At 41.9% G+C, this 13,151-nt stretch overlaps 2 protein-coding genes across 2 annotated transcripts in view; both read left to right on the forward strand.

The window, feature by feature from the left end:
* cntn2 (contactin 2) overlaps positions 1 to 3,979 on the forward strand; it is a 36,018-nt gene extending 32,039 nt beyond the window's left edge. The window contains exons 21-23 of the mRNA XM_077203408.1: positions 356 to 468; positions 1,549 to 1,717; positions 1,826 to 3,979. Coding sequence (XP_077059523.1) covers positions 356 to 468; positions 1,549 to 1,717; positions 1,826 to 1,929 — 386 coding nt within the window. The 3' untranslated portion in view covers positions 1,930 to 3,979. The remainder of the gene's footprint in view (positions 1 to 355; positions 469 to 1,548; positions 1,718 to 1,825) is intronic.
* A 691-nt stretch (positions 3,980 to 4,670) lies between these two features.
* Positions 4,671 to 12,764, forward strand: LOC143711621 (acidic mammalian chitinase-like). Its single transcript, XM_077203409.1, has 11 exons — positions 4,671 to 4,695; positions 4,794 to 4,823; positions 4,971 to 5,175; positions 5,310 to 5,366; positions 5,547 to 5,712; positions 5,812 to 5,936; positions 6,043 to 6,166; positions 6,248 to 6,430; positions 7,081 to 7,197; positions 12,312 to 12,438; positions 12,525 to 12,764. Exons 1-11 carry the CDS (start codon positions 4,671 to 4,673, stop codon positions 12,731 to 12,733), a joined length of 1,368 nt encoding a protein of 455 aa, XP_077059524.1. The 3' UTR covers positions 12,734 to 12,764.
* The last annotated feature ends 387 nt before the right edge of the window (positions 12,765 to 13,151 follow it).

The following is a 13,151-nucleotide window of genomic DNA, read 5'->3' on the forward strand; positions in this document are numbered from 1 at the left end:
AATTCTGACTTTTTTTCTCGCAATTGCGACTTTATATATCGCAATTCTGACGTCTCAGAATTGAGAGATATAAACTCTCAATTGTGAGAAAAAAAGTCAGAATTGTGAGATAAAAAGTCGGACTTAAATTTTTTTTTTTTTATTCTGTGGCGGAAACAAGCTTCCATACAAAACTGCCTCCATTTTTATCCTGGAGAAAAAACTAATAACTAGACTGTTCTGTAACAGTTCAAATGCCACCACCAGTCCTACATGTAATTCACAACTTTACATTTACAATTCTTTCCAATGTCTTTGTCACTGAGAATGGTGTGAAAGCCAGTGGACCTACTTTTGCTTGTATCTTCATTTCTAGCCCCCAACCGCCCTCCAGGTAAAGTCGCATGGAAGGCTGCTGGTTCTTGGGTTACTGTGAGGTGGGATCATGTTAAATCCATGGACAATGAGTCTGCTGTTCTGGGTTACAAAGTGAGTGACACACGGTGCCACCGGACACTACTGCTATCTGTTTGTTGCGTATATGTTTGTACATCTGTCTGCGTCTGTATTCAGTCATTTCAATCAAAGGTGGGATATTGTATAATTTCATACCTCTGAGGTAAGAATTTAAAAAATGGCAGCCTAATGTCACTTGAGAAGAGAACACGTGTCGTATTTTATTGAAAACCAGACCACCAACCCTATGTGCCCTTCAACAGTGAATAAACATTTAAACCAGTTGTGTATATCTCATATCTGATCTGCTATAGGATTGAGGTAATCTTTTGTCAAGATGGCTATCAAGAGAACATATACAGATTTCCAGAAACTGATAAAATATATACAAGCGTCTGCCAAGTACATACATTTTGGAAATTTTAACTTCAAATTAACCAAAACATGCAAAACATTTGCATATCCACTGTTTGGGAAACGTTACATTAGAATATACTTCATTAATGTAACTTCTATCAGAAAATCACCTGTAAATATAACTTTTCTCTTTATTTGCTGATGAATTTCTTGTAATGACTTGATATCTGAGTTAATTTTTTTACAAAGAAACTCATTGTCTTGTGTTAAACTATAAAGGACAGTAATGAGAGCCAATTCAATGTGTAAAACAAAGATGGGAAATGTTTTCGATACGTTTCAGAGCTTTTTACATGTTTTTTTTAAAATTGATTTCAATTCCTGACAGAAATTCTGTAAGCGCAATTGTGAAATATATAAAGATCTTTATATAAAGTTGGACATATAAGTCTATCCAACTTTATCTGCATACATACACTACACTTGAGTAAGGCGATATATACTATTTCGCAAATCTAAACTGCTTGATTGCTTGTATCGTCCCAAAATGTAAACTATATTTTTGCCAAGCTCAAGGCATGAAGATATTAAGGTATTATAAACAATAACACCATGATTTTCTGTAAAGCTGCTTTAAAACAATGTTTATAATGTAAATTGTAAATGTGTAAAGCGCTATACAAGTAAATTTGACTTGATTTGAAATACTACATGGCTATCTTAAGAATTATATCTGATACTATATTATTTGTGTAGGTTCTTTACAAGCATGAAGGGCAGTCTGTCTTGAAGATATTGGAGAAAAGCAAGACCTCCATCACACTGCCGTTACCCAAGGACAATGGTTATGTGGTTTTGGAGATCCGCTCTTGGGGAGATGGAGGAGATGGAGCAGCCTATGAGACCATAGTGTCTCGAGACTCAGGTATGTGGTACGAAGAGTAGTTAGGAGTACTGGTTTTAGTAAAGGAGCTCAAGAACTAGTGAACTAGTACTAAACATGTTTCTGAAAGTCAGTGTGTTTGATCCACAGGCACTGGAATGATGGTCCAGGACAGCGCTGGCACTTCTGGACCCCTCTGCACATCTGTTCTTGTGGTCACTGCACTCGTTCTCATTGGCTCGTCAGGACTGTGATGTCAGCCAATGAGAAAGAATTTCTTATTAATATCACAGAGAATGGAGCAGGTTTTCCTCACGTCAGAAGGGTTGCGTGTGGTGCAAAGTTTTGGAAATGTGAGAGGTGGAAGATTCTTTTGTATAAAAAGGCTTTTTTACAAGGATGACTGGTCATTGTGAAATACAAAGAGAGTTGTTGTGGGAGACTTTTTGATTGTGTTATCATTTTAGACGCTTGCCTTATGGAAACTCAAACTTGACTGGTGGTAATGTCAACATTTGGTTATAGTTTTTAAAATTCAACAACAGCTCTGACTTGTTGATTTCCTTATAGATGTAAATACACATAGATGTATTGGTGACATTCAATACTGGATAGAACAAAACCTTTTTTAATACTTTGTTGCTACTTCATGGCAGATTGGGGACTGCAAAATGATCCAAATGAGTGTTTACCTTTTTTATTTGTTCTTTTCATTTTTTTGTGACTTTGTAATTGGAAGCAAGAGCGGATCATGATTTTTATTAACAGTCTTTTGTATCTGTGTTGAATGATTGTAGTATTCTGCCTTTTCCTCAGTGTTCTAGTTTTTAAAGATGAAAGGTTTCATAAACGCAGCGGTACAAAAGAAGCTGATTTTTGTGTGGTTGTTAAAGTGGGCTTGTCTTGCCAAAGTTATCGCTCTGTTATCTCACTTATTATTATTATTGCCTTTATGCTTTGTCTTTTTTCTCAAGGCTTACATAAACATGACGTCCATGGGCTGTTACTTTCTTTCTTGACACGGTACAAGAGCGAGACGCTGGACATTGATCAATACTGAAGATAACATTCATGGACAAACAAGTTAATTATTATCCTATAATATAATAATTTATTATAAGGTAGTTTTCTTCTTGGAGGCTGCCACTAATGGAGGAATACTGATCATACTTTAAGTGACAAGGTTCCATTTGGCTTAAAGAATTAGAAAACATGTGGCTAACATTAGAGTATGGATTAGAGCGAGAGCGATTAGAGCAAGATACACATGAAGCCATATCATAGATTTTTTTATGTTCATATTATTTTTTTTAAATTAATTAATTAAGACTAATCTAAAAATTCTTTCAATACTGCGACATGAACTAATAAAGTACAAACTGAAATGCACTTTAAGTGTAGCAGGTCAAATCTAACAGTATTAAAATCATTCCGTGTAATTCTACAGTTCTTTAAAGTTGTTGCATCTAATTTCAGTCTGACACAGAAATCAAGAAGGTAAAATGTCTGATTTTATGTTTGAATTTTGTATACATTCTTTATTTTCTCTCCCCTGCATTGCTTTTTATTAGTGCCTGTTCAACAGGGTGATATTTCTTGTACTTATATATTTTCTATTTAATGTATTTATTTAATTTTCTATTTAACACACATTATTTTGTTATTGTAAATATTGCCATTTCCTGCGTCTGAGGATTACTTGATAGTTTGAGCTCCTTAATTTGTTTTTTACTGCTTCTCTAACACCTTCTTTATGGGATTTTAACTGTATATTAATTAACACACAGCAGCCTCATCAGTAGCTCTTTTGTGGTTCTAGTCCCAAACCCTAAATGTTACACTTTCTGAATGTAGAAACACTCAAAAGTCATATTTAGGACTATGAAATCAAAACTAATGTTTTCTTGTCCTTGCATCTGTTCTTCTCTTTCCGGTCATTTTTAATTGCATTATGAGTGCACTATGTACAATTCCACGACTCTTTTATCTCATCATTTCCTTAATTTCTGAAATGATTGCTGTGTTTCACATTGTGTAGTTTGCCGTCTTGTGTTGAATCAGGGTTTTGTCGCTCATAACTCCAAAAAAAAAACAATTTCCGAAATGGCTGTATGTGCGCTTACATGAGTCGAACGACACACTAGTAGTTTCACTCTGAAGGTCACTCAGGTTGTGATGTCATGTTGTCTCTTCGAACTACCATGTACCCCAGTTGTTGTAAAGGTTGAGCCTGTCCACTGTGGACTGAATGTGAATAATGCAGCACCTGTAAATATTCTTCAATAAAAAAACATTTTGACTGTATTTGAAGGAACTTTGTTCGGTTTTTAGTGATTGGCGACAGTGCACACATGCATACACATGCATACACATACTGTACACAGTTCGACTAAAATATACAATGTTTATGAAACAGGGTCATATTAATCATACATAAAGCACAATGCCATGAAATATGAAATAAAACCTTTATCACCATGATGCCTGTGTAAGCCAACATGTCTACATGAGCATGCTTTTTTTCTAATATTAGTGCTATTCAATCTTAAATAGTCCAACAAAATTGGTCACTTCTTAACATCTGGTCACATTTTTGTGTAATATGACTGTAATTGAGGTATTACATTTTATGACACTAATTCTGTCTATTAACTAATAACAACCTCAAAGATAATACCACCTTACTGTAATTTTATTGCCCAATTCTGGTGAAGTTAGCACTTGACACCTGTACTTTGGAACTATTAATAATGTATAAGTATACATGATCATGAACAGATTTTCACCAAACTGCTCATTCTCAGTGCAGCTGACACAGGTAAAGAGACCCGCTTTCCTATGTCTCATTCTTTTCTTTATTAATAATATTTATACACGCACACTACCTTTCATAACTTTGCCAAAACTTGGCATGCTGGTGAAATTGCTAATGCAATTTCATTTATTATTTTTACAGCTCTGTTTCTGAAGAATACTGGTTTGGATCAAGACCAAAATGGCCAAATTAACTCTTTTAGCAGGTATGGTCAATATTAAAGATATGTATTTACTGTAAGTATGTTAGTTATTATTTTAGTTAGTATTTTTTGTGTGTAATAATCATGTTGTCTTTGCATAGGACTGGGCATCTTGCTTACAGTGCAGATTGGTAAGAACCTTCAATAATTTATTTGTCAAATATATAACCAATAAAATTAATGCATAAGGATCCATAATAAATATTCCTGGATGATGACTATAGACAAAATATGACTGTAAAGCTGTGAGCTATTAATAATATCATCATTTCTGATAGCGGCCTCTACAAAGCTGGTGTGCTACATGACCAACTGGTCCCAGTACAGACCTGGCAATGGGAAGTTCTTGCCAGACAACATTGATCCGTTCCTCTGCACTCATGTGGTCTATGCTCTGGCAAGCATCAGCAACAGAAATGAAATCACGACCATTGAATGGAATGATGATGTACTGTACAAGTCACTAAATGACCTGAAAAAAGTGTAAGCAATATATACAATGCATTAATAACCGTAATTGCACAAATGAATTCATACTCTTTTGTGATCTATTGTTGAGACTGCTATTGAACAGTTGAACTGATCAATTTCATATTGTTTGATTTTTTTTTAAATAGAAATCCTGCATTGAAGACCTTGCTGTCTGTTGGAGGATTGGTCAATGGCGTCAGTCCGTAAGTGGAACACAAAATATCTGTGACATAACATGACACTATAATATAAAGTAAAATTATAAAAAATGTATATATATTTTTTAATAAATATTTTTTTTTTTAGTTAAATCATAAATCCCCAGCTGCCAACCCAAAACATTAAACCAGAGTTACTTAAACATGTCTCTTTTTTCACTTTAGATACATTGGAGTGGTGTCCACACCAGAGACCCGCAAGACTTTCATCCGTTCTGCATTGTTGTTCCTGCGTCTCCATGAATTTGACGGTATGGACATTGACTGGCAGTACCCTGGTCACAATGGCAGCCCACCAGACGACAAGCAGAGGCTTACTACATTCCTCAAGGTCAGAAGACTGGAATATCAATATGATGCACTTTCATTTTCATTGATAAAGCAAATGACTTTAGGTCTGACCATGTTCCTGTTATGTGAAAATTCTCAGGAACTCAGAGGCGCTGTTGAACAGGAGGCCATAGACACAAAGAAAACTCCTCTGGTGCTCTCAATCAAAGTGTCCGGCATCAAGTCTGCTATTGATAAAGCTTATGAGGTTGCTGAAATTTCAGGGTATGTAAAGTTTCATCAAACTTTAGTTTGGTAGTTTCATCAAGCTACAATAATGTGTATCCATGAAAGTTTTTTTTTTACTTTCTCCTTCTTTCTATCATTATAGTTTGTTGGACTTTTTGACCATCATGTCTTATGACTACCATGGCCACTGGGATTCCTTGACAGGGCACAATAGTCCCCTTTTCCGCAGCTCCTTTGACAGTGGAAACGTCATTGACCACAATATCGTAAGCTCAAAACCAATAAATTCAAAATCCATCAATATGTAATCTGATATCTCTTAGCACATCCCTTTCTCTCTTACTTAGAACTCCTCTGTGGCTTTCTGGCTCAGCAGTGGTGCCCCCGCTGACAGACTGCTTCTTGGCTTCCCCACATACGGACGCACATTCTTGCTCTCCACATCACAAACAGGTCTCGGTGCCCCAGCCAAAGGCCCCGCTGATGCCGGACCCTACACACGCGAAGCAGGCTTCTGGTCCTATTATGAGGTTTCAACATGCTACTTTTAACTTTGATCTAAAACAAGTGTTCTCAACTGGGTTTACTTCAGAAAACATCAAGTGGCACTTAAATCATGACCAATCTGTGAACGAAATATGTTGTATATTATTTTGCATACAAATAAAATATTTATTTTTAAGTGAATAACTACTATCAAAGTCAAATGGTTAAATTAGCGACTCTTTCTGCAGGTTGCATTGATGTGACAGTAGGTGGCGAAAAGTGACCATTCTAAATAGTTTTTAAAGATGAGTGAGTCATTGAATCATTCATTCAATTTGTTTAAAAACACTAATTCATTTTGGAACAAAACAAGTGATTATATTCTTTTTTGAGTAAGTCACTGAATCATTCTCTCATCCAATTCATTAAAAAAACACAATTCATTCAGGAACACCATTACTTTTTTTTTACTCAGCGACTATGCTGTTGTTTTTGTAAACAATTTTCACTGATGTAGCAGAAATAGAAAAAGTAACTGGCAATATGATAAGAGTTTAGTTTCTAAATGTGTCTTGAATTTTAAATATGTTATGCTCTCGGTAGTCTGTAATTTACCACTCAAAATACACAGTGATTGGCCTAATCTATGTAAACTTTGAAAGAGAAAAATTAATGAGTGTTGTTTGGTTCACAGATTTGTCCCATGGAATCAAGTGTCACTACTGAATGGATCAATGAGCAGATGGTGCCCTATGCAGTTCAAGGAAAGGCCTGGGTCGGATTTGACAACCGTGAAAGCTTTACTGCTAAGGTAAATCAACTACTGTTCCCTTTCAAGGGGAACTCGCGCTGCGTCAAGAGCTGCGGGAACGCTCCTGCGTGAACGCGTCATGAAGCACTCGTGAAATCAGTCCAATGGCGTGACGAGACATCATAGGCGGGTGACGTCATTGACCAGGAAGCTATAAAGCACCCCTGAACCAAACCATGTCAGCTTCTGTGTCTTCACAAGTGCTCTATGTGAAATCGTTCTGTCTATTTGATGTGTGTTTGTCTCTCTATATATAATATGGAAAATAAGTAGCAATTTATGCAGTGTGTCACTCCCTGTCCTCGTTTTATCACGGGCGGGGATACACACAAGCTTTGTGTGAGGTGTTTGGGACTAGAGCATGCCCAGTGAGCCCTTGAGGGGTCTGGCTGTGAGCATTGTGAGTGGCTGACAATGAAAACTCTCCGGTCCCGCCGAGCACTCTTTGAGGAGGGTGGTTCGGCTTGCGTGCCTCATGGTTCGGGTCCCGCTGCTGCTGAGGCACAGCGGAGACTCATGTCCTGGGGCTCGGAGATGGATCTGACGGCGGGGTTAGAGACGGGTGATCCCCTATCTCTTCCTTTAACCATTAGATCCGACGCTTCAGTTTATGAGTCAGAAGCACGCGCTGCGGTTTCTTCTGCTCGCGGTAGAGTGCAGGTGCAGCAGGATTCCAGTTCCGAGGAACTGGATGTTGTGAGCCTGGAAGTAGATGAAAATAAGGATTTTGCACTATCACACACAACCACACACACATAAGAGGAGCTTTCAGAGGTTGTCACTCGTCTTGTTGCTAGATTAAATTGGCCAGATTAAGATTGAGATTAAGATAAGATTGCTAGATTAAGATTGGCCAGCCGGTGAGCAGAAAGCACGTCAATCGATTTACTAAATTAGATGAATGATTTCTGCCACCTAGATCTCAACCTCCAAAGCGGGGTTTACCGTTCTTTCCTGACCTTCACACTGAGGTGTCGAGGTCATGGATTAGACCAGCATCATTTAGAGTATTTAACCCAGCAACATCTGAATATTCGAATATAGTAGGGTTAAAGAACATGGTTATGCGGCAATGCCTCAGGTGGAAGAGACGCTTGCGAGCTATCTCTCCCCTGAGTCTGCATCGTCGCTGAAAACCCCGCAGCTGCCCACTAAGCCAGTAAGAATGACATCGGTTTTAGTGGGTAGGGCATACTCGGCAGCAGGTCAAGCGGCCACCAGTTTACACACTATGGCGGTCCTACAGGCATATCAGGCTGATTTGCTGAAAGATATAGATGATGAATGTGAAGAAGTGGGGAGAGAAAAGATAGCAGAGATCAGGAGGGCAGCTGATCTGTCTCTTCGAGCCACCAGGGAAGCGGCAAAATCTATCGGCCGCTCTATGGCAGGACTGGTGGCTACAGAGAGACATATCTGGTTAAATTTTTCTGACATTAAAGAAAGGGATAAAAAGTTTTTGTTAGATGCTCCTGTCTCTCCTACCGGTCTTTTTGGCGACTCAGTGAACTCGGTCATCGAGAGATTTCAAGAAGCAAAAAAGCAGGCAGCTGCATTTCAAAGGTTTCTCCCCCGAAAAAGCTATGTCTCTGGGGCTGCTGGGCGGGAGCAGCCCCACTCGAGTATGCCCTCCTCCTATAGAGCCCAGCAAAAGGTGAGCGTGGCTGCCCGTGCTCCCCCTCAGAGAGACTCGGGGTCGGGACAGCGTGCCCAGCCGAGGTCTACCCGAGGTAGAGCAGATCTGAGGACTGTGATTTTCTCCAGGAAGGCCTCTGCAAAGAGAGGCTCGAGAGGCTGGTTCCCTTAGTAGATTTTCTTGCAGCGTGGAAACTTCTGCCAAGTGTCTCAGATTGGGTTCTGCGTACAGTGGAAAAAGGGTACAGAATTCAGTTCAGGTCATGCACGCCCAGGTTCAACGGGGTAGTACATATGGTATCAAACTCCGAGCAGGCTCTGGTGATGGAAGGAGAAGTACAGACACTTCTGCAAAAAGAGGCTATAGAAAGGGTTCCTCCCCACAGCAGAGAGTCGGGGTTTTACAGCCCGTACTTCATAGTTCCAAAGAAGGGTGGGGGGCTATGGCCCATTCTAGATCTGCGCCAACTAAATCGAGCAGTCAAGAAATTAAAATTCAAAATGCTCACGTTGAAACAGATTGTGTGTTAGATCAGGTCCGAGGAGTGGTGTGTCACAATAGACCTAAAAAACGCATACTTTCACGTCTCCATCCTTCTGCAACACCGGAAGTTTCTCAGGTTCGCTTTCGGTGGTGAAGCGTACCAGTACCGGGTTCTTCCGTTCGGCCTAGCACTGTCCCCACCACATTCACAAAGTGCGTGGATGCAGCTCTGGCTCCCTTGAGACTTCAGGGCATCCGCGAGTTAAACTATATAGACGACTGGCTCATCCTGGCACAGTCGGAACATCAGGTGGTTCAGTTTCGAGATACTGTGCTAGCTCATATGAAGGAGGCTAAACGTAAAGAAAAGTGTGCTAATTCCACAACAGAATACCACTTTTCTGGGCGTTGTATGGGACACAAACACCATGAGAGCCCGTATGGCGCCCGCCAGGATAGAATCGATCCTGGAAGCCGTGCGCAGGGTAAGACCAGGCAGGGTAAGACTAGGCCTGTAATACAGTTTCAGAGACTTCTGGGTTTGATGGCAGCAGCGTCTAGCGTGATTCCTTTTGGCCTGCTGTACCTTGCAGTGGTGGCTCAAAACCAAGGGATTCTCCCTGAGGGGAAATCCGTTTCGCATGATCGAGGTCACGCGGCGATGCCTATGTGCTTTGGTGATGTGTAAAGATCCTTGGTTCCTGTCTCAGGCTCCGGTGCTGGGAGCTCCTTGTCGTCGCTTAACGCTAACGGCGAATGCTTCCCTCACCGGTTGGGGGGCGACCATGAGTGGCCACTCGGTTTGGGGTCTGTGGAGCGACCATCAGCTTTCTCCGTGTTTCTGCCACTCAGACACTTTCTCCCAGACCTCAGGGGCCACCATGTGTTGGTTCGCACGGACAACACAGCGGTGGTCTCCTACATAAATCCCCAGGGGGGTTTACGATCTCACTGACCTCTGGAGGTTGGCACATCGAGTTCTGGTTTGGGCCCAGGGAAAGTTGCTATCAGTTCGAGCACTTTATATTCCGGGGTATATGAACAAGGCGGCAGACTCTCTGTTGAGACAGGGAGTGGTGCCAGGGGAATGGAGTTTCCAACCCGAGGTGGTGGAGCTCCTTTGAAGCCGATTCGGGCAAGCTCAGGTGGATCTGTTTGCGTCTCGAGAGACAACGCACTGTCCCCTGTATTATTCCCTAACACACCCAGCCCCCTTGGGGTTGGATGCCATGGTACAGACGTGGCCAAGGCTACGTCTGTATGCCTTTCCCCCTCTGGCATTACTACCAGGAGTTCTGGAGAGAGTACGCCTCTTATTGATAGCCCCGTTCTGGCCGGGTCGAGTATGGCCGTCAGACATTGTGTCTCTCCTTGAAGGTCCTCCGTGGGAAATTCCGGTCAGGAGGGACCTTCTCTCCCAGGCGGCGGGGTCAGTGTTTCACCCACGTCCGGAAATATGGAAACTGTGGGCCTGGCCTCTGAGGGGGTTCAGCTCATAGACTCAGGTCTTTCTACTGAGGTATTGGAGACCATGTTGCATTCCAGAGCTCCTTCTACGAGGAGGCTTTATGCCCTAAAATTGAGAGTTTTTGTTGCTTGGTGTACAAGCCAGTCTGTGAATTCTGTTGACTGCCCAGTTGGTTCAGTACTAGATTTTCTTCGAGAAAAGTTCTCTTCGGGGTTGTCCCCCTCCACCTTAAAAGTATACGAGTCGGCTATATCTGGCTATCACGTTCCTCTAGAGGGGGCATCAGTGGGGAGACACCCATGGGTAGCTCGCTTCCTCCGTGGTACTTTGAGGCTAAGGCCTGCGGCACGCTCGAGGGTGCCAACTTGGGATTTGGCCATTGTATTAGAAGGCCTAGCCCTGGCCCCCTTTGAGCCCATTGAAGAGGTGCCAGATAAGTTTCTCACATTAAAAACTCTGTTCCTTCTGTCTATCTCTTCTCTTAAAAGAATCTGGGATTTACAAGCATTGTCAGTTGCTCCCTCGTGTCTTGAGTTTGCGCCTGGTATGGTGAAAGCATTCCTGTTTCCAAAGGAAGGGTATGTGCCTAAGGTCCCCACTAATGTGACGCGTCCAATAATGTTGCAGGCCTTTTCTCTGCCTCCATTCCAAGATCAGGACCAGGAGAAATAAAATTTACTTTGCCCAGTTAGGGCTTTGGATGCCTATGTCCACAGAGCTGCCCTGTGGCGCAAGTCTGATAAATTGTTTGTGTGTTTTGGGTCCCCGAGTAAGGGGAAGCCCGCATCTAAGCAGACTTTAAGTAAGTGGATAGTCGAGGCTATCTCACTTGCATATGAGGTGGCCGGTCATCCTCCACCACTAAAGGTCCGAGCCCACCCGACTAGGAGTATGGCTGCTTCTATGGCCCTGTTGTCAAGGGTTTCACTTCAAGATGTATGTAATGCGGCAGGGTGGTCCTCTCCGCACGCTTTTGTAAGATTTTATAACCTGGATGTGGCTTCTACTCCGGGTTCTCAGGTGTTTCTAGTATAATGTGCACTACGATTGCACATATACAGGCACTTGAGGGTTATGGCGACGTGGGTATTCAGTTCCCGCAGCGCTTGACGCAGCGCGAGTTCCCTTGAAAGGGAACGTCTCAGGTTACGCATGTAACCATGGTTCCCTGAGAGGGAACGAGACGCTGCGTCGCTTTGCCATAATCCTGGCATGCCTGTGACCAACTTGTTCGACCTATCAGAAGCTGACATGGTTTGGTTCAGGGGTGCTTTATAGCTTCCTGGTCAATGACGTCACCCGCCTATGACGTCTCGTCACGCCATTGGACTCATTTCACGATTGCTTTCATGACGCGTTCACGCAGGAGCGTTCACGCAGGAGCATTCCGGCAGCGCTTGACGCAGCGTCTCGTTCCCTCTCAGGGAACCATGGTTACATGTATAACCTGAGACGTTTTCCAGAATTAAAGGCAATGAAATGATTGACAAACTTCTGACAAACTTTTCTTAATATTTGCTTTAACAGGTACAGTACCTTAACTCCTTAAACTTGGCCGGAGCTTCAGTGTGGACCTTGGATTTGGACGATTTTGCTGGCCGTTTCTGCAACAACGGAGCTTACCCTCTTGTCAACCATTTGCGCAACTCACTAGGTAAAAACTTTAGACTACAAAGACCATTACATTTATTCTGTCTTCAGTTATATGTTTTTAATGTGATGCTGAATGTCTTTTCAAAGGTTTCCCACCCAAGCCCACCACTACACCCCGTCCCACCACAACCGCTGACCCCATCGCCTCTTTCTGTGTTGGTAAACCAGATGGCCTGTACCCCAACCTTGCTGATGAGTCCACTTACTTCCACTGTTTCCGTGGAAACACATACCTGCAGAAATGCCAGCCTGGTCTGGTCTTTGTTGACAACTGTAAATGTTGTGATTGGCCTTGAGCTCAAGTTCAGATCTGCTCTTCCTGTTCAATAAAGCTGTCCAGGAGTCTCCTATTGTTGTGATGTAACTCTTCTTCCAACTATCCAATGCTCATGATTGGGGGGGGGGGGGGGGGGGGGAATATGCATAGCCATACAGAGTCATATTTTTCCTCAAATTTAACAATTCATAATGTCCTGTTCAATACAGTCTAGTTTCCTCTTGTTCTGCAGCATAACAATGTCCTCTTTTATAACACGCAATTGCGAGTTTATATCTCGCAATTCTGACATCTTTTCTCAGAATTCGCAATTGCGAGTTATAAAGTCCAATTCTAAGGAAAAAAAGACTTTATAACACGCAATTGCGACTTAATATCTTGCAATTCTGACTTTATATCTCCCAACTGCATGTTATAAAGTTGCGAGAAATAAACAT

The sequence above is a fragment of the Siphateles boraxobius genome, unplaced genomic scaffold, assembly GCF_051911475.1.
Source record: "Siphateles boraxobius isolate OS27281-9 unplaced genomic scaffold, OSU_SipBor_1 5, whole genome shotgun sequence".
Lineage (NCBI taxonomy): Eukaryota > Metazoa > Chordata > Actinopteri > Cypriniformes > Leuciscidae > Siphateles > Siphateles boraxobius.